Source organism: Embiotoca jacksoni, unplaced genomic scaffold, assembly GCF_022577435.1.
Source record: "Embiotoca jacksoni isolate LCO1_2020_lvr unplaced genomic scaffold, fEmbJac1.0.p SCAF_10, whole genome shotgun sequence".
Lineage (NCBI taxonomy): Eukaryota > Metazoa > Chordata > Actinopteri > Embiotocidae > Embiotoca > Embiotoca jacksoni.
The window spans coordinates 9,440,340-9,461,793 of NW_027185230.1; the positions used below are offsets into that span (position 1 = coordinate 9,440,340).

The following is a 21,454-nucleotide window of genomic DNA, read 5'->3' on the forward strand; positions in this document are numbered from 1 at the left end:
CTCCCGTACATCACGTGATTGGCTGTATTTTCCAGTCACCTGATTGGCTGCTTGAGTCCCGGCATTGGTTTCAACCTCCAGAACAGGGAAGTGTCAGCAGCTTCACTTTAACTTTATTAAAACACGGCTGTATTTTTGTATTGGTACACTGACCTTTTCTGTTTGGGGCAAATAATTAACTGCTGGCGTTTCCGGTGTGTTTCTTCCTCCGCTGAACGCGGCGCGACGGACTTCCTGTTGTATTTTAATATTATTCTACTAACTTCTTATGTTGTGATTTTACCGACCCAACATGACGGCGGCTGTCAGAAATCCGGCGGCTCTCTGGGTCATCACCGCGGGGTTCATCTTCAACCTTCCTGCGGTTCGAGCGTCTCGGCGGCCTCACGTCGTCTTCATCCTGGCCGATGACTTCGGCTGGTTCGACGTCGGGTACCATGGCTCCGAGATCAGAACCCCGAACCTGGACCGCCTGTCGGCCCGAGGAGTCCGGCTGGAGAACTACTACGTCCAGCCGCTGTGCACCCCGTCCCGGAACCAGCTGATGACCGGCAGGTACCAGGTGAGGTCCTTCTCCAGAGCTTTTCGTGGTCCTGCAGGGGCATCAGTTTATTAATTAATTAATTAATCAATTGGCATAATGTTTTTTTGGCAACAATCTGTTAAATGATTGATTAAATACGTAAATTTTAAGGACAAATGTCCCAACTTTTGATGCCCCAGCTTCTTAAATCTGAAGATTTCAGAGTTCTCTATCATAGTAAACTCAACATCAACAAAATAAAACTATTTAATGAATCCTTTAGCAAACTAGTTTTTGAGTGTTTTTCTGTTTTCAACTTATTATTTCAGTGACAAACTGTTTCAGGCTGTTTTTTTTCTGCTAAAGTTTGTCTGTTTCTATAAGGAGGACTTATGACTAACTGTTGTTCATTTAAGAGGGTATTATCTCCTGTAACTCTTTAATTGGAAACCTGCTTTCATTCAGATCAAATGTGAGATAATGATAACTAATTCTGAAGCAGCCTTCAGTGCATGATGTTGCTGATCTGTCAAATATGTTCAGGTTTATAAGAGAAGTAAAACGATCTAATTTAAACATTGGTGGAAAGAAGAAGAAGAAGAAATAGTGTTATTACATCATCTGGTTTCCTCTTCTCCACTCTATCATGTGACTTTGTGGTGTTTCTAGCTGCAGGTTGACTATTTCCTCCCCGTGTTCCTCTTTGACCTTCAGATCCACACGGGCCTGCAGCACCAGATCATCTGGCCGTGTCAGCCGTCCTGCGTTCCTCTGGACGAGAAGCTGCTGCCGGAGCTGATGAAGGACGCCGGCTACGCCTCGCACATGGTGGGCAAGTGGCACCTGGGCATGTTCAGGAAGGACTGCCTGCCCACACGGAGGGGCTTCGACTCCTACTTTGGTTTGTATGTTGTTGAAGAAGAAACATGTCGGAGAGAAAGCGAGTGTTTCTTCTTTAATTTGTATAACCCAGCAGATAATAAACTCTGATTATCAGTTATCGTACTGAAGCAGCTGATGCCGACATACAGACTTACCTGCTTCCTGTGTGCTGCAGGTTACCTGACAGGAGGAGAGGATTACTTCACTCATGTGCGCTGCAGTCCCATCTCGGCTCTGAACCTGAGCCGCTGTGCGTTGGACCTGAGGGATGGCGAGGCGGTCGCCGTGGGTTACGAAGGAGTCTACTCCACCGAGCTGTTGAGTGAGAGAGCCGTCAGCATCATAGAAGGACACAACAGAGACAAGGTGAGTCACACACGGGAAACTGAGGGAACTATATTAAAACATAAACATTTAAACCTGTTTTAATCTTTTTAGAGTCATTTTAAATGTCTGACTCAAAGTGAAGCTCGTTCTAAATCTCTAATTGTTCCTCACAAAGATAAATGTTCATTTATTTTTCCCATCTTCCAGCCTCTCTTCCTTTACGTGGCGCTGCAGGCCGTCCACGCCCCCCTGCAGGTACCAGAGCGCTACGTGGCCCCCTACAGCTTCATCACAGACCCCCATCGCAGGCTGTACGCCGGCATGGTGTCGGCCATGGACGAGGCGGTGGGAAACATCACGGTGGCTCTGCAGCGCCGGGGTTTCTGGGACAACACGGTGCTGGTGTTCTCCACAGGTACGGTCCTGATCTCAGACGATGGATGAACACACTGATTCTGGTCAGGAAATACAACTTGATGATTTAGATTTAATTACATTTCACAAAGCAACAATCGTAGCTTCTTAAAGAATAATTCTGCTCTATTTCAACCTGAGATAGTTCCTATTAATTTGGCTTTTGCGGCTCAGAGATTTAGGAAAAAAATTCACAGCAAATCTCAGGGCGACTAGCAGGATCTCCTTACATCTCTCAAAAACAGCTGCTTTAAGGACCACCGGTATATTCGCTTTATTTATCCATTATCTTCATACAAACATCGTTTATTTTGATTTTATTTCAGTATTGAATCATGCGTTTTATTTTTCAGTTGTATAATAGGTTGGTGTTTGTCATTTATCTGTTTTGTTTATGAAGCCTCACACCCAAACCGAAATTTGTATTTATATATCTTAATGTTAAACTCCATGAAACAAATCTTCTTTGTAAGTTCTATCATTAAACTATGATTAGTTTAATACTATAATGGTTCCATAAAATGAACAGAAAACAGCAAATAAACACAATTATTTGAATGAACTTAAAGTTTACGGACAGCCCTACAGAGGAGATAATCAGGAGAACGTTTGTTATAATGTCAGGATGTTTTCTGCAGCTGAATGGAAGTCAACCAGCAAGTGGTTGCATGTAATACTCTGTGTTGTCCACTAGAGGACAGTCTTCTGCTGTGTTTGTTCAGCATCATGCAGATTAACAGACAGAAAGAGAACTTTCTTGGCTGGTGTCCTCTCCCAGGTCTCTGGAGGTTGTTCTGTTGAACCAGGATAAATATCTGACTTCTAGAACATTAAATGAGGCTCAGAGCGCTTCATCTAAACATGTGACTGCTGTCAGGTTTCTGTGTGGAGCTTCTCATGATTGAAATGAGAAGAAGGAGACGGCTGAGAGGGTTATTTTAGAGTTTAAAGGCTCATTAGGAGACAACGATGCTGAAAAGGTGAAGAGGGTGTTTCTGCCTGAGATAGAACCGGACCCGTAGAGATAGAACTGTTTTCAGATAACGGAGGTCAGACTCTCTCTGATTGTTTCAGATAACGGAGGTCAGACTCTCTCTGATTGTTTCAGATAACGGAGGTCAGACTCTCTCTGATTGTTTCAGATAACGGAGGTCAGACTCTCTCTGATTGTTTCAGATAACGGAGGTCAGACTCTCTCTGGTTGTTTTAGATAACGGAGGTCAGACTCTCTCTGGTTGTTTTAGATAACGGAGGTCAGATTCTCTCTGGTTGTTTTAGATAACGGAGGTCAGACTCTCTCTGGTTGTTTTAGATAACGGAGGTCAGATTCTCTCTGGTTGTTTTAGATAATGGAGGTCAGACTCTCTCTGGCGGCAGCAACTGGCCTCTGCGGGGCAGGAAGTGGTCCCTGTGGGAGGGAGGAGTCCGGGGGGTGGGGTTTGTCGCCGGCCCACTGCTGAACCGACCCGGAACCGTCAGCCACGAGCTGATCCACATCTCCGACTGGCTGCCGACGCTCGTTGGCCTTGCGGAAGGGAGCACCAAAGGCACCAAGCCTCTGGACGGGTTCAACGTGTGGAACACCATCAGGTGATGTGAAATGTTCTGGATGTTGTCACCCCCCCCTTTTCTTGTAGCAGCTCTCTCCCTCAATGAGCCCTTTGTCTGTCTGTGGACCTCAAAGAGGAGGAAATTCCATCAGTGATTCTCTCAAAAATCAGTCTTCCTTCCATCCCTCTGTTTGTTTCTTCCGTCTCCACCTCTGAGAACAAACACAGCTCTTAAATAGCTCTCAGATCTGCTGATTTGTTTATCTGCAGATCCTTTAATGTGGCCACAGATCTGAGAAGTTCTAATCCTTTTGAACATGATATATTGAATTACACGTGCAGCTGAAGTTTTGTTGTTCTGGTAAACCTTTTAAAGAAGTTCTCAGTGACCTGATGAAGCTGCTGCTGACCTCAGATGTTCCGTCCATGTGAGTTAGTGTTCAGGTGGAGAACGACAGCTGTCAGTCACCTGGTCTGACTGACAGATTACATCTGTAAATTAAATGTGGACTCAGAGGGAGGAGGACTGCAGGCTGCAGCAGAAAATCAAACTCGGGGACCACAAACTACCGCTCACAGCCTCCTCTGACCTGATTGGCTGCTGCTCATCAGCTGACCGCACGGTGTGCGCAACACAACAACACCATTTGTTTTTGCTGCTTTACAGTTACACTCTGCAGTAATTGGATGGTCTGTTTCAGAGAGCAGCAGCCTGACAGGTTAGACGGAGGGAATAAACACCTAGAGAAGGCCGCAGAGCGAGAGTTATTTTAGATGTGTTATCAGACTGTGGTCAGTGAGAGTGGTGTGTGTGTGTGTGTGTGTGTCTGTGGTCAGAGTATATGACTGCAGCCAGCTGCTTCACATTTACGGCTCACACTGTGTGTGTGTGTGTGTGTGTGTGTGTGTGTGTGTGTGTGTGTGTGTGTGTGTGTGTGTGTGTGTGTGTGTGTGTGTGTGTTGTGTATTCATATGTTTAAGAGTAACTCTGCTTCTATCTTACAGTAAAGGCTTTGCCTCCCCCAGACTGGAGCTGCTGCACAACATCGACCCTCTCTATGTGGACATCGCTCCCTGTAAGTTCACCTTCAGCCTGCCACTCATGACTGTTTGGTTATTCTACAACCACGTTACCGGAAAAGTAGTGACGCTGTGTAAAATGTAAATAAAAACAGAATGCAATGATTTGTAAATCATGTAATCAAAAATCAAGTTACTAATTTAGTCACTAATTAACCCGACATGCAGGTTGGTGATCTGATGGAGCAGTTTAAATTCTCTCAGTCATAATTCATCTAGTGGTGATCAGTCTGACAGCCTGAGAGGATAAAAACCTCACGTTATCTCCTTCTTCCTCCTCCTCCTCCTCCTTCTCCTCCTCCTTTTACTCCTCCTCTTCCTCCTTCCTTCTTCCTCCTCCTCCCTACTTCCTCCTCCTCCTCCTTCCTCTTCCATCCACCTTCCTCCTCCTCCCTCCTCCTTCCTCTGTCTGACTGTGTGAGTGCGTCTCCACCAGAAGACACCAGGAATTAGACAGATCCCAGTCAGACAGCAGAGGCCTCAGAATAGAAAGTCACGTAACATCTGACTGAACTCATTAGAGTTGTTTGTTCTGAGTGTTTAAAATGTGTTTGAGTGGATCAGGACTGTTTATTTGACCATCTCTCTCATGGCTGGTTGATTATTATTGGACGTCCAGTTTCAGGTTCTTCATGAAACGCACACACGCTGGAATCTCAGGGTTTGTTATTTCTAAAGTTACGTTTTATTCAGATTAACTTGAGCCGCTCTGTCTAAATATTATAATCTAAATTAAAAGTTAACTGAATCCCAATTAGCTTCATTGTTCTGTCACATTAAAGTTGATATTATTCTGTTTTCATGTGAGGAATACTGATAACACAGAGCTGAAACTGTCATCAGTCATTGTTGAAACTGTCATCAGTAATCTGAGATGGTTGACATTTGAAGAAGGGTGTTTAACCTCTCTGATTGTAGGGAGGTTTCCAGGAAGTGAGACATGTGACTGCCTTGTTTTTAGCAGAGACACATTTGAGTTGACTCCTTCTGGTCTGAATCACGTAATATTATTGGACCAAACCACCTCCATCTCTGAGCCGGTACGGGATTAAAGGTATTGATAAGTCAAAGTTGAACTTTGTTAAAGTCTCTCATCTGCAAAAGAAAACTGAAATAACCTCAGTTTAAAAGAATAAATCTAGAACGAGGAGTGTAAAACCAAAACAAGGACCTGAAAGACACTAAAATGTGCCGTAGAGATGAGAGGAAAACATGGGATTTAAAATATTGAGAAGTGAAGCTTTAACTTGGTTCAAATCTCTCACCTGCAAAAGAAAACGCATCAGTAGCCTCAGTTTATGATAATATGTCTAGAAAGAGCCTAAAACCAAAACAAGAAGCTGAAAGGCAATACAATGGGCCCGAGAGCTGACAGGAAAAAATGGGATCAAAATATTCTTTCTTTGGGTTTTGACTCGTGAAAAGATTTTTTTTTTTTCTTTCAAGTCTCTTTAGAAACCTCGTCTTCTTTGCTGTCCTCTCCTCCCTGCAGGTCCTGGCAGACACCGTCAGTTCACTTTGTCTCCACCGGTCACCTCCAGCTTCAACGTGTCCATTCACGCAGCCATCCGATCCTCCAACTGGAAGCTGCTGACGGGCTACCCGGGTCAGTACCATGTTTAGTCTGGGTTGGAACTCGCATGTATGCACAGACACACATTCATTCATTCATCTGTGCTGGAAATAATATTTAATATTGAAAGTTTTTAATGAACTGGTTTTATGTGGCACCATCAGTCGGTCCTGATCGGATCACCAGGTACCCATAAACATCTGAAACATAACGTGAGCCGCCATCAATTTTTGGACCCCCTAATCTTCACTAGAAATAATGTTTTGAAACTTTATTATTTTTTTCAGGTATGTTTTGAGGTTAAAACCAAATTTCCCTTTGACATGTATTGAAAATGGAAATGTTCAGGTTCAGCACCTTAACTTGATTAAATGTGCTCAGTTTCTTTCCCCTGCTGCCGCTGACATCCTTCCTCTGGTTCCCTCCAGGTTGTGCTGTTTGGTTCCCGCGGCCCGGTCACAACATCTCCTCTGAGTTGGACCCACTGAAGTCCGTGATGTTGTTTGACGTAGAAAAGGATCCTGAGGAGAGGAACGAGGTGTCGGCTCAGTTCCCCGCCATCGTGGACTTCCTCCTCAGTCGACTGCAACACCTCCAGAAAGGAGCTTCACCCATCAACTTCCCTGACGATGACCCTCGGTGTGACCCGGGTCCCTCTGGAGCCTGGGGGCCCTGGGAGTAGACGGAGACGGAGGAGACGGAGACGGACACGACGTATACGGGGTACAGGGAGTAGATGGAGACCCCAGAGACGGACACTGGGAGTTTGGAGCACTTTGTTTACTGTAAATTAAAAGCAGGACTTTTCTTCTTCTGTGGAGAAAAAGGAAACATCTTATTTTACGATGATGATGATGATGAGTTTAATGTGTCAATCAGACAATTTATCATACAATAATTACAGAAGCTGCTGAGCAGCTACGGGTCCTTCGAACGTCTCAAACACAAATCCACTCAGAAATATCAGGTCGTATTTATGAACCTGAGAAAAAATAATTCATCCTCTAAACCACGGTGTCTATTTGAGGATTTAAATTTACATTCTTACAGACTGTACAGTGAGAAAGAGTCGATGCTCGTGATGATGATTTTATACAGAATTTTACATTTAAAGCTGCACTTGTCAATATTTGATATTGAATGAAGTGACTTAATATGCAATAAATTATATAAATATAGTGCATAAAGCTGATCATAATTTTTTAATTCAAAGACAGTAATCATGTAACTGCAGTTCTCCTCAGCTCTGCAGAGGTTAAACCAAATCGCTTCGACTGCCCTCTGGTGGCTGGTTACAGTATTGGTCATAAACCCCGCCCCCTTCAGGAGTCCTTTTGGAGGCTAATTACCAAACTAATGTTATGGTGAGGGCCTTGATTCCATGACTCCTCCACCCCCCCACCCCCGTAACTATGGAGCAGACTCAGGTTGTAAATGACATCATCAGTGTGAGATGGAAGAGAGAGATTTTGGCCCCACGGGAATGTGTTTGAATTATATTTTTAAAAATGAAATGTTTCAAATGAAATGTTGTCTGCTGCCTTCGTGAACAGATCAAAGATTACGATTTCTTACCCAGTTTATATTTCATATGTTTTTTTTTAAATAAAGAGACTAAAACGGTGTGAAAATGTGAACTCACTGAAACGTCGTGATTCTGGCTGCAGTTCGTCTGACATTCAGATGATTTTCAGTGTTTCGTTTCTTTCCTTCTCCTCCAGAGTTAATAAGTTGGTGTTAACAAGGTTTCACTGAGTTTCTACTTGGAGGTTGAATATGTGAAGAATGTCTTCAACTGTCTCTTGAAGACATTGTGTCTTCAGATGAAGCTGCCACATACCAGGCCGTTCCTGAGAGGATCCTTCTCTTGGAGTTATGGAGATGTGTCTGCTTAGCTGCTGTGGAAAATGACTTTAATAACCGTCGTACAAAACAAAGGTTAATAATGACATTCTTCCATAGAGGGGTCACCTGCATATTTCTGAGCAAGAGAAAATCCTGACTCCTGACTTTTGACCCCTCAGTGTTTGACCTTTCACCCCTCGGTGTTTGACCTCCCCCTGGCATGCGGAGTGCCACAGGAAATACTCCCTGCAGAGGGCAGGGGGCCCCGTCCTAATGTGGGCTGCGACCTTTGACCCTCCGTGTGTATTGATTGGCAGCTGAGAAAAGCAAACAACAACTCTGCTGCTACAGAAAAACACCTGGGACGTTGGACATGAGCAGCCATTATCAGACCTGTCGCCATGGAAACCACAGCTGGGATGTTTGACATCAGCGGGTTATATCATCACACTGTTAGCAGACCTGTCGCCGTGGAAACCACAGCTGGGATGTTGGTGTTGAGGTTGTAGTTTGGACTCGGAGGTTCCTCCTGAACGCCGTCTTCTTTTTTATCTGCGGTGTCTTCAGACTCTTCTTCTTCAGATTGAACTTTAATATCTTATTAATGAGCTCTTTTGAGATTTGAGGTCAAACCTCTCTGAATTATTCATGTGTTCACAGTCGCTCCATATGGTCGGCCCACAGCACATGTGTGATGCCAACAACTACTTCTTAAATTTTAAACCCTGATCCACTTTTTCATGTGGATAACTCGTATATTGTCATGTTTATTTTTTAAAGAATATAGAGTTACTGTGTGACTTGAGCCTCCTTCAAAAACAAAGTTTTCTACCAAACTGTCAACAGGTATTTAAACTGACGTGTGAAAACCACATGATTATTTTAGGTTTGTGAGAATCCTGAGGTCATAAATGTGTCATTCTTCGGTTCGTTTACTCTTCAATCACAACTCTGCATTCAGGATGGTGGGACACTATCTTTAATTAGATGCTGGCAGCGCTGCTGTTCATGTAAAAACCACCAGTTTCTCAGACACGTCTTCATGTGCTCCATCTTCTTCCTCCCTGTGATCGTGAGCAGCCGGCCTCGGCGTCACAGCTCCTCCTCAGACTTCTCAAAGTGGTTTTGGAGACTCTTTCACACTTGATCTTGCTCTGAGACTCGCAGCCTCTCGGCTCTCACCTGAAGTACAATAACCCCTTTAAGGGAAAGAACTACAGAGGAAAAGCTCTTTGCAGCTCGGATCCTCATCAGTTTGCTGTCATAATAAAAAGACCACAGAACGTGTCTTTTCATTATTGTAATAATAACAACCTGCTTTATTTTTTATTTTTTTTAAACCTTATGTAACAGTTGGATTCAGTTAGTTTAAAGCCTGCATATGACAGCATAAATATTCCTGTACCTGAATTGCTGAGTAAACAAAGTTGTTCAGGTGAGATCTAAAAATATATTTATACAGTAAATACTTTTCAATATTTTGTAAATATTTCACCACTCATGAATGTCACCAAACATTAAGCTAGCTAGCAGCTGATTCATTTTAGAGTGGTGTTTATCCTCTGGATACCGTGACTCATAATTAATTGCCCATTCATCTAACAGCTGTTGTAAAGATATAGAGTAAATAAAGTCCATCTTATTCTCCAATGAACAGACTCTGGTCCACTCAGATCTAAGACAGACGCCGACCTCGTAGCTCCCAACGCCATTTATTGGATCAATCGGTGATCTATTAAAGGAAGTAATTCTGCAGACTGACAGAGGTCAGTCAGATCAACAATGATCTCAGGAGCCGGATGGACGACATCAGGGCTGTTATTACTGACAATAACCTCTGTTGTTCAGCCAGCAGACCGAGTCAGGAGACTTCAGCTGTGTTTCCACTTCATTCAAGTCTCATCAGATCGACTGAGAAGCTCGAAATCAGAGACACCGAGGTACCAGTTGTTCCCCTCCTGGTTACGACACACCCAGAACAGTCCAGTTACACTTGTACTCACCCTAACCGTCATACAAAGTGAACATGAATGTACAAAAGTTGTTGTTTCACATTCTTAAACTGTCGTCTGTGAGCAGGCGCCATGTGTTTCTATGAACAATAAAGACTGCAGACTGTGAACGGGACGCGGTGGGTTCATAGAAACACGTCTGGAACTAATGCTAAGTTTGGCTTTCTGTGTGCAGCTTTCAGAGGACCATGTTGGCCATGTTGGACCTGAGCAGACTGAGCCTTCACAATGTGTTGGTTAGTTCAGCTGTCAGCCTACCGGTAAAGGTTAAAGGTTATTTACAGTCTCTGGTTTGGACTCACATGTAAAGAGAATGCGACACGAAGTCGACTCATGTTCATGTGATACCGTGTGAATAACTCGTTATCGCAGATGCTGATAGTGGAACAACAACTGTTTTATATAGATGATAAAACGTTAAATTATGATCTCTGAACTCTATACTGGATAAGGAAATATAATTTGATTGTGACCTTTCAGACATAAATCACATTTTCGCAATATCTTTAAATATATTCCTACCCCAGCTCACTTTGGGCAAAGGCAGGGTACACCCTGGACAGGTTGCCAATCCATCACAGGGCCAACACAGAGACAAAGACCATTCACGCTCTCATTCACACCTAAGGGCAATTTGTAGAATTACCAATTAACCTGAGGTCCATGTTTTTTGGATGGTGGGAGGAAGTCGGAGCACCCACACAGAAAGGCCCAGGCCTGGATTTGAACTCTGAACCTTTTTGCTGACATGAACAACATGATTTGTAATATATTTCTTTATCTTAGAGCTGGTTGCCCTGCCCCCCTGGTGGCCAAAGAATTATAGCTAAATACAATATTTATGAGGAAAAAACTAAGAAAACGAAAACACAAGATGATTTACAACAAATGTGAACAAACCATCATTAAGTGATTATGACTCTTTGAAATAAACAGATTTTAAACAGCAACAGTTGAGTCATAATTTCTTCTTTTTGCCGACAGCTTCCTGCGCTGCCCCCTAGTGGCCAAAATAATCAGTTAACACAGGTTCTATGAAAATAAAATGTCATAATTGCAGATAGTTTTACTGAAAATTCATGTTTTATTTCCAACCTTTTCTGTCACGTAGTCAAGACAAATGAAAATCCCTGAAATAAAAAGTCTTCTTGTGCATGCAGAACCTTTGAAAGTATTTTAAGTTTTGTTTTCATACAGATTATTATTCCTTTATATAATCTGAAAGTGGACAGAACATTTCAGGTCATCCAGTATTATAGTAGTACCATGAAATACATAATGTACTGTCCAGACGACTGGCTGGATGGGGGAGGACTGGTTGGACTGGGTGGAGGGAGTGGAGGGGGTGACTGGGTGGATGGGGGAGGGCAGAAACCCAGCAGTCACTCCCATCCAGCAGCCGTCTGTCCGGCCAGAGGAGCCATTCATTCTTATGTGGTGGCGGAGAAACGTGGAAGAGGATGAAGGTTCTCTAACGGGGAGAAAACAACAACGGAAGGAACCAGGATCAAACCCGAACTTCACCGAAACACCAGAAGATCCGTCAACTTTGTGGATCCTCGGAGCTCCAGATTCAAGCAGCTGTTAAACCGTAAGTCATGAAGGGAGCGATTTAAAACTACTTTGTCCTCCGACAATGGAGCCGTTCTTCCTCCTGAAACAGTCTTCAGAGAGGAACTTCTCTATAACCCGGTTGTCTCCACGGTTCTAGTTTTTAGTGTTTGAGGGTAAACTCGTGGCAGCAGAGCCGAGCAGACTGATGGTCTACCGGGCAGAGAGGCTCAGTACGACCCGGTACGTCTCAATGTGACATTTATACATGTTTTCTTCATCTATTTGAACTCCTGCAGGACGTTTGTGCTCATAATTCAACAAAAATGTTTTTAAGTCAACAGATGTCTCTTTTTGTCCAGTTAGACCGATTAAAAATCACATTTTATGAAATTTTCTCTAATGACAAGATAAGGAAAGACAGTAAATTTACATTTGATAAACTTTTAAATGCTTTAATGGAAGTAAATAGTAGTCACAGTGATAGTTGTGTGTAATGTCCAACTTGAAATCACGTTTCCTTTCAATTATTTTTTTTAATATAAGATTCACGGCAGCTGAAAAAGACACATTTCAAACATTAAAACTCTGAATTGGTACAAACTGTCAGAAAACGATGAGAAATGTAAATAATGTCTGTTTACCCAACAGTCAAAAACCCAAATATATAAAGTTTACCATCAAATAAAGGAGAAAAGTGATAAATCACATTTGAGAAGCTCGACTAACAGCCAAGATTTATTTCCCCCATAAAAGCGTCCCATAAAAATCCTCATGAACCTGAAACAGCTGATCTCTGCCGATTGTTGGAGGTCAGAGTTCACGCTGTCTCTGTAACTTAAAGATAAAGTTTGTCAGCAACCTGACGATGTGCGACACACATTCTGGTCTTGTGTTTCAACAGTAAACCTGAGAACCGGTTCCCACCTGAGAACCCGTGTGAAAGTTTCCCTGGGGGGACGGAGTGGGGGGGGGGGGGGGGGGGTAGGGAGGGACACCTTCAGATGGATGTGAGGTTGTTTCATAAAGAACGCTCTACTTCTGTCATGTGCTCTGTGGTCAGTGATGGATTGCAGCAGGAAACATCACTGTAGTTTTTTTGTCTCGTTGTGCTCTATGTTTGTAGTTCATTGTGTTGTTGTCAACTTTCCAGGTGTGAAGCTGCAGCTCTGCAGCGACTGTGTGGTCTCCGCTTTATATTCTGTAATTAGCTCCAACCATTTGCTTTGCAACTTCTCCTTTTTTAAACGCATCCAGCTGAGCTTTAGATGTTTAACGGTGCTGAGGTCATCAGTCAGTGAGTGACTGGCGGTTCCTGGATCTGCTGTCAGGGGTTGCCAGTGGTTTGAGGTGGTGTGCCAGCTCACGTGGTCCCTCAGGACTCTGTGTTGGGCCCGTTGCAGAAGCCTGAGTTTGGTTCGTTAGGACCCTGCAGAACGCTCCTCTCCTCCATTCAGGCCACAAGAAAAGCAGGAATACGTCGGTTTTCTGTCTCTTGGCAGCCGTGAAGCGCAGATGCTTTGGAAAACTCCTTTAATGTCTTTTTTTTTTTTCTCCTTTCCTAAACAGAATGGTAAACTTTAAAGGATGGAAAAATATTACCAGCCTCCTTTTTTTTTATTACTTCGGTGCAGATGAGGCCGTTAGCGTTGCTTGTAATGCACGTTAGAAAAACATCAAACTAAAGTTGGAGCTGCTAACTCGCTCTCGCAGACCACATCGTCGGCCTCGCGTAACTCTCGGAGCTTTGATGCCGATGCTTCTGTCATTAATCTGGGATCCTGGCTGCTCTTCATGGGACGGGTCAGAACAATTTTTATATTGATCTTCATCTCCTCCACACATTCACATCCTAAATAAACACCAACTCTGACCCGTCTGTGAGTGTAAATACCGCTAAGTGGTTTGTGGGTTGAAACCAGAGCTGTTCATTATCAGAGTCTGAAACCAGAGCTGTTCACTATCAGTGTGAGTCTGAAACCAGAGCTGTTCACTATCAGTGTGAGTCTGAAACCAGTGCTGTTCACTATCAGTGTGAGTCTGAAACCAGAGCTGTTCACTATCAGAGTCTGAAACCAGAGCTGTTCACTATCAGAGTCTGAAACCAGAGCTGTTCACTATCAGTGTGAGTCTGAAACCAGAGCTGTTCAGTATCAGTGTGAGTCTGAAACCAGAGCTGTTCACTATCAGTGAGTCTGAAACCAGAGCTGTTCACTATCAGTGTGAGAGAAACCAGTGCTGTTCACTATCAGTGTGAGTCTGAAACCAGAGCTGTTCACTATCAGTGTGAGTCTGAAACCAGAGCTGTTCACTATCAGTGAGTCTGAAACCAGAGCTGTTCACTATCAGTGTGAGTCTGAAACCAGAGCTGTTCACTATCAGAGTCTGAAACCAGAGTTGTTCACTATCAGAGTCTGAAACCACAGCCGGTCCGCCCTGTCACCGTGACCAGAGTGTGAAATCCCCTAACTGAGTGGCTGCTCCGGGGTCAGAGGTCAAACCAGACGACTCCAGCCGGCTGCGACCAACATCTGGAATACAGCTCGTCTGTGGAAGCCCTCGGCTCAGATGACCCAGATAACAAGACACGTTTATTTGCATCGTACTTCTGTAACCACTGCACGCGTACGTGGAGTTACTCACTGCTGCACGCGTACGTGGAGCTACTCACTGCTGCACGCGTACGTGGAGCTACTCACTGCTGCACAAGTATGTGGAGGTTGGTCACTCTCCCTCACATCTGTTTTCCACCACCAGCGCTGTCTCTGTCTGTTTCTGGTCATGACTTCACCCTCGGTGCTGTTGTGTCTCTCAGCGACTGCGGTTCAACAGGAGCGTCCAGGAAGCTCCAATCAAACCAACACATCACCATGTTTTTAAAATGCGTCTTATTGCCCTGCAGAATGTTTATTTGGTGACGTAACACGAGGAAGACAGTTGTAAAATTCAGACGCATCCAAACTGGGTCACATGACGTTACAAGGTTTCCATCGAGCTTCTGAGTGAATTAAAAGCAGCCGCGTGTCCGAGTTCGTTTCTTTTTTTTACGGAGCTGCTGCAGAGACGAGCTGTTTGACCGTTACTGGAAAAATCGGTCTCAGTCTGAGGAAGAGGAAAAGGAGGAGGAAGGCGTCCGAGAACCTTCTTCTTCTTCTTCTTCTTCTTCTTCTTCTTCTTCTTCTTCTTCTTCTGCTGCTATCTTTTTGAATTTTCAAAGTTTGAATTAATTCAAACTAACACGAAGTTACTTCTTATTTTCAATGAATACAAACGGCAAACTTTACCAGCAGCTGCATTTTAAACCAGACGGTAGTGTTGAGTCAGAATCGGTGGTTTTGTTCGTTTGCTAAACAACAAGTTAATGTTAAATGTTGTTCAAATTTTGCAAACAGCTTCATTCTTTTTATCCACTTTTTTTTGAAAATCCAAAATGTTTAAACCCATAAATTCTCAGATATTTTCATGTTGTTATTATTCGTTCTGTAAAACTCTCACAAGTTTCCGTTAACAAAGACGACGCCGATAGCCTAGTTAGCTTTGAACGCTAACCGATATTTACAAAGCCAATATTTATTTTTCTTTTCACTTTTAAAGTGTAGTTAAAATTTTGAATAAAACGTGACCACCTCAGTAGGTCTGGTTGATATCGATCAGTATAAATATTATGTATTAATTGTTATATTTCCCCTGTTAAAGATTAATACAACTATATGTTATGAAATACAGTTGAGCACAAGATTCTCCATCCTCGCTGTAGATCCTAAAATATTCAGTTTTCTTACTGAAATTAATCTTTAGGTTTGTCACATTTCTTTTGCATCGACTTTTGGACTGGTTCCTGCAGTGATTCCAGTTATTTTACCGTCTGTCAGACAAAACTGAGTCTATGATACACAATGACCATTCAGCTGAACAGAAACATATCCACAGCTTCACATGGAAACGAAGCGGCGTGCACGGATGGATATTAATGAATATTAATGAATATGTAGTTCAGCTGGATGGAGATCTGGATGAAAATACAGTTTTTAGGAAAGCTGCATGGAGCTTGTGTCTTCTCCACGTTGAAGATCTCTGCTGCTCTGCAGGGCAGTCAGATTAGACAGCTCTGGAGATAATCACCCTCCCTGCCCTCTTGTCCCCTCCCTGTCCTCTCCCTGTCCCCTCCCTGTCCCCTCCCCGTCCTGCCTCTATTCTCTCCCTGTCCTACCTCTCCTGTCTCTGTCCTCCCTGTCTTCTCCCTGTCCTCTCTCTGTCCTCTCCCTGTCCTCCATGTCCTCTCTCTGTCCTCCCCCTGTCCTCTATCTGTCCTCTACCTGTCCTCTACCTGTCCTCTCCCTGTCCTCCGGACTTCCCCGTGGGTCCTGGAGATGAGACGGTGGTGTCCTCAGTAACAAAGACTTGGACCTGGTCGGGTCTACGAAGACAGATACATCCAGAGTCTCAGGGGACAGACGCTGGCTGTGCAGCTGCAGGTCCTCCAGCTCTTCATCTGCTCCCTGAGACATTGCAGATGCGGTAAACTGTCTGTTTGTCCTTCTTTATCTTAATCTTTATCTTTGGATCAGACATGTGAATATGGATGAAGCAATCAGAGACTCACAGCTGTATGTTAATGATGATGATGATGAAGAGGAGGTGTGTGTGTGTGTGTGTGTGTGTGTGTGTGTGTGTGTGTGTGTGTGTGTGTGTGTGTGTGTGTGTGAATGGGATTACACCAGATTGTATTGTGTTTGTGTTCCAGCTGAAAGTCATAATTAACATTCATGTTGTAGTTTATATAACAGAGAGACGACAATGACTACAAACAAAACTATGAATTTCTTACCTATTCAAAGAAGGGCTGCAGGAAATTATTGTTTTTTTTCTGTTGATATTGATCTTGGTGGATAAAGGAAGAGTGAACTTTCACATTTTGGTTTCAGCTACGCTTTATATGCTAACTCATAACTGCTCGCTGGCTTTAATGTCATTTTTAATAGACATCTAACCCTTGGTAAGAAAGATAAAAGGGCACATTTACCAAAATATTTCCAACTATACCTTTAATAATAAATCAGTATGTAGTTTAAAATGTCCAGATCCCTCCGTGACATCTTCTGACATCTTGTTTTATCCACTAATCAGCACAAAACATGATTATTTTCAAAGTGTCAAAATATATGATGACATTTTCAGCAAGTTAACTATTTACAGAGTTTTTTTACATTAATATGAAATAATCTCTGTAATGTTGCCGAGGTATAGAAGGACATTTTTATACGTTTTCCTCGTTGCAGCAACAGACGTGTGTTCGTATATTTTAATTCCTTCCTTCCAGTCCAATCAATCAACAAATGAACTCCGTCTTTATTCTGAAGGGATTTTTTTTTGGGATCATTTTACTGTAATTCATGCACTTGTTTCATTATGTTTATTTCTCATAAATTCTCCTCTGGGTTCTGTTATTGTGGACCAGTGAAGAGTTCTTTCGCTTCTCTGACGTTTCCCTCTAAACTGCAGCTGTTGTAAGTCCATGAAGCTCCCAGCCACACATCTGGTGTCCTCTGTTTGATTCCCGGTCTCAGCAGCACCATGGAAACGGTATTTTGGTTCCGACTGGCAGGCCGTCACCGGTCATTATCACTGCTGCCCGCTGGTACCGGAGCTGAGCAGGTCCAACGGCTATAACTCAGCAGACTTGGTTTTAATGGAGGTGACTCATGTTAAATATGAGGCCGGTCACTGTTGGACCCGATCCGGTTCTCTTACAGACTGCTTCCACAGTAAATCACTGTTGGAACCACTTGTTACCGCTCCGTACGAAGTTTACAGCGATTTACCGGTAAAAATGTTTGAATGAATGGATTCACGATGTCAATCAAAAGTTTTGATCCGCTCCTGTTTAAGGAACCGTATTACGTATGAATACAAACTCAAACTTTACATACTCGTTTCAAATTATAAGCCTTGTAGCTTCTCTGTAGACTGAAACTCATGTCAACCTTCATGTTTGGCTGCTTAGTACACATACTTGGACATGAAGGTTCATTTTTCACATTTTCAAACAAACGTCATCACTTTTAAAAGGCTTTCAGGATGACGACCGTAAATGTTGTCTGGAGTTTCTGGAAGGTCATCATCTACCAAATCCTCCAAATGAACTACAGCAGCCAAATAGATCTCTACATGTAAATAATATATCTGATACTGTAAATCTTATGTTTGGTAATAAGGTAGGGATCATGTTACAGCACCGGCGGAACCACACGGACGACAACACCTCAACACAGAACATGAGCGTGTTGAAGACGTCTCTCTGGATGTTTCGTAGGTACGTCTAGAAAAAAGACGAAACGGTCCAAATCAAAGCTCCAAACAGGCTTTGTTAATTTAAACCAGGCCGGTTTTCGTCCTCTTCCTCAGATTCCTCCCGTTGATCCGATCTCAGGTACGGTCTGCAGCGACGGGACTCATAATAAACACCGATCCAGTTTCAGGTTCAGATCAGAATCATCTCTTCTATCCTCAACTCGTCAACTCTCCTTCATCTTGATTAGATTTATCTTTTACTGCAGTTTCGAGTCTGCGATCCATTATTTTAATGAACCTTTGAGTCCTTCTTAAAACTCGCCTCGGAGGAAACGGGAAGAATGCAGAGAATGAAGATTTTCTTTGTTTGTCACTGAGAGCAGCGAAGTGTTCATCTTCTGCAGATTAAACCGCCGCTGCTTCAAGCAGAAAGTAAACGCAGGATGAGAAGAGTGAATCAGAGGCCATTAACAGCGGGGAAGGAGGGCCGAAGGAAAACATGTTTCTGAGAGAAACACAGAAGAAGGTTTTAAAACGGAACAAAGAGAAGAACAAACGACTGAAAAATAAAAGTAGAGCTGTTGTTTTGTTTCCAGTTAAACTGGAGCAGTTCAGGTTCAGACATCTCAGTTCTTCTCCAAAGACTTACAGTATGTGTGTGGTGTGTGTGTGTGTGTGTGTGTGTGTGTGTGTGTGTGTGTGTGTGTGTGTGTGTGTGTGTGTGTGTGTGTGTGTGTGTGTGTGTGTGTGTGTGAGGGGTACCACTGTTTTAAAATCTGCTTCCGACCTCCGTCTGACCTTCTGGTAGCGTCTCTAAAAACACACAAAGGAAAGAAGAACAGGAACAATCACAAACAGTATATTTAACCTCTGATGGTCTAAATTTATGTTTTCGATAACAGAACTTTTTAGGAAACTTTATTTGAAGTGTTTTGTCCAAAGTTTCGAATATATTCGACTTTGGGATGTTAAAGTTTCTGTATGTGATTGTTTTTGTGTTTTAGTTCAGTTGAAAAGATACTAACTAGAAATGTCTGATGTTTAATGTTTTGATCCCAATTTAAACCTGATATTTTTTTTAAAGTTTGGAGGATAATCGTTGACTACTCTGTTTTTGTTTTTATATCCTTACCTTGTTTTTCTGACCACACAAACACCTTTCGGCTTCAGTTTTGCTGTAGATTTTAAAATGTCACCTTTTAGTGCACCGACAACAAAATCCATTGACATTGAAAAATTCTGGGTCAACACATCACCGATGCAGTAATGGGTCGACTTTCCCCACCTGGACTGCCTTCATCGCACTACTTACCACTAGAGATGATTGAGACTACATGTAATGAGAACCAACCTTTTTAACCGTCTGAAAGACACCTGTCAGCACCTCCGCAGCGTTTCCAGTGAATCTGCTTCAGTGTTGACTGAATGTAATTAAATCAGTTTAAGAGCAGGAACCAGATCATGAAAACACAATGATATTATCGTCTTCTCAGGACGGTTCGGAACGTTAACGAAACCGTTCCGGAGTTTATCGTTGCCCGCAGATCCTTCAGATTCCCGGTGACCGATGGTCTGTGACACGGAAGAGGAATCTTCATCACCGCAGGTTCACAGAGGAAGAGGCTTCAAATTCAGACATAATAGAGTAGGAGAGAGAGAGAGAGAGAGAGAGAGAGAGAGTGTGTGTGTGTGTGTGTGTGTGTGTGTGTGTGTGTGTGTGTGTGTGTGTGTGTGTGTGTGTGTACTGAAGTGAAACCCCTCCGCCCGGGACGTCTGTCATCATGTCTGGAGTGACTTGGCTCTCCTCCATCTTCATCCACCTGTCTGTTATCATACAGAGAAACCTCCATGATGTCATCACCACATCTCGACAACAGCAACAGACTTAAACGTGAAGTCATGATTAACAATAACCTTTAATACGAGTATTGAAGCCTCTCTGACTGATGCAGCTGTTGAGTTTCAATTTGAGCTAACAGGCTAATCACTGTGAGGTGATGATGTCAGCTCTGTCTGCGGTCTGTGGTTTACAGGCAGGACACACACACACACACACACACACACACACTTGCGTGTATGCAGGCGCACACACACACACACACACACGAAGAGGTTGTACAGAGTGTGTCTAATCATTGCATTAGTGCGGAGTGTGTAATCACTGTGCCGGAGGGAGAAAACTACGAGTGTTTCTACTTTACAGCTCAGCTGGTGCTGCAGTGTGTAGAGCTTTTCTACAAGGGGAAGTGTGTGTGTGTGTGTGTGTGTGTGTGTGTGTGTGTGTGTGTGTGTGTGTGTGTGTGTGTGTGTGTGTGTGTGTGTATGTTTGTGTTTGTGTCGGAGGGAATTAGAGACAGACTGAAGAGACGGACACCGACGTTAGAGCTGTGATGGCATCAGGAAGAATCGACTTCCGGAGAATTTCTATTAGGAATTCTGGGAATCAAAAACTTAAAATCTTTCTTTTTCTGTGTCTGAATTTTTCAGCAATCTTGTTAATGCTAGCTGGTGTTTGCGGACCTAAATCCACTGCATGAATACATAAGTCTGGTTGTTGCGTGCTAACGGGCGTCGACCTCGAGTTCATTAATAAACGTGTGGAGCCTTGAACCAATCAGTATTGACCCCCCCATAACTCTAGCACTATGGCCCAGGATGTTAGCTTTAGTGTCAGTATTTTAGCACACCAATGCGTATGCAGCCATTAAATATTTAAGACCAACTTTACAACATTTACTGTTTAAACATTGTCGGCTGGTAATATTAACATTTCTTCAGTTTAGTAGGTTTTCAACCAGTTTATGGAGCAAAACTATCTGTCCAACAGGTCTGTCGAACATCAATGATCTTTATGAGACGTGCTGGACGTTAAACAGAATTGATTCTGGTTCTCCGTCACCGTGAAGAAAGTGTAGAGAGTGAAGAAAGTGAAGAAAGTGAACGGCTGCTTCCTCCCACCTGTGTTGTCTGTCAGCCTGAGGGACGGTGCTCCCTTGTTTTAATGAGCCTGCTCTCATTACTGCCTTTAGACCTGCAGAGCCGTAAATACGAAACAGATGCAGCTGGAAGACGTTTTCTGTTGCGTCCTCTCTGCCAGATACAATGTTAGTGTCTGATGTCACAGCTTTTACAGAGAACAACCTCTGACTCTCACTCCGACTGAACAGACGCTCTGCTGGGCTGCTGCAGCTACAGAAATACGTAAAGGAGGAGTTAAGCATCAACACAACCAGCCTCTGTTGGATATGGAGATACAACCTACCAGCTGGTATCATGGCAGAGCATTTTAATACACCCGACGGTCCGAGGATATCGTGTCGGGGGGTCATGTTTTGCTTCATCTAGGTGCTATAAGTACTCGCATGCATGACCAAAGGAGCTAACTTACTAACTAATGATTATTTTC

General features: G+C 43.3%; 2 protein-coding genes across 2 annotated transcripts in view; both read left to right on the forward strand.

The window, feature by feature from the left end:
- Positions 1–81: 81 nt before the first annotated feature.
- Positions 82–7,972, forward strand: arsb (arylsulfatase B). The gene is made up of 8 exons (XM_069164819.1): positions 82–562; positions 1,238–1,424; positions 1,581–1,771; positions 1,940–2,147; positions 3,493–3,736; positions 4,702–4,772; positions 6,269–6,382; positions 6,778–7,972. The coding sequence occupies exons 1-8, from the start codon at positions 293–295 to the stop codon at positions 7,029–7,031; spliced, it is 1,539 nt and encodes a 512-aa protein (XP_069020920.1). The 5' UTR covers positions 82–292; the 3' UTR covers positions 7,032–7,972.
- Positions 7,973–11,634: 3,662 nt separating this feature from the next.
- The window catches only part of lhfpl2a (LHFPL tetraspan subfamily member 2a), a 32,076-nt gene continuing 22,256 nt past the window's right edge, over positions 11,635–21,454 (forward strand). The window contains exon 1 of the mRNA XM_069164842.1: positions 11,635–11,797. The gene's annotated coding sequence lies outside the window, so the exon portion shown is untranslated. The remainder of the gene's footprint in view (positions 11,798–21,454) is intronic.

Coding starts and splice junctions, on each gene's coding strand:
- arsb (XM_069164819.1), top strand. CDS start 293: ATGACGGCGGCTGTCAGAAATCCGGCGGCTCTCTGGGTCATCACCGCG. Junction 1,425..1,580: donor GGGCTTCGACTCCTACTTTG/GTTTGTATGTTG, acceptor TGTGTGCTGCAG/GTTACCTGACAGGAGGAGAG. Junction 2,148..3,492: donor GGTGCTGGTGTTCTCCACAG/GTACGGTCCTGA, acceptor TGGTTGTTTTAG/ATAATGGAGGTCAGACTCTC.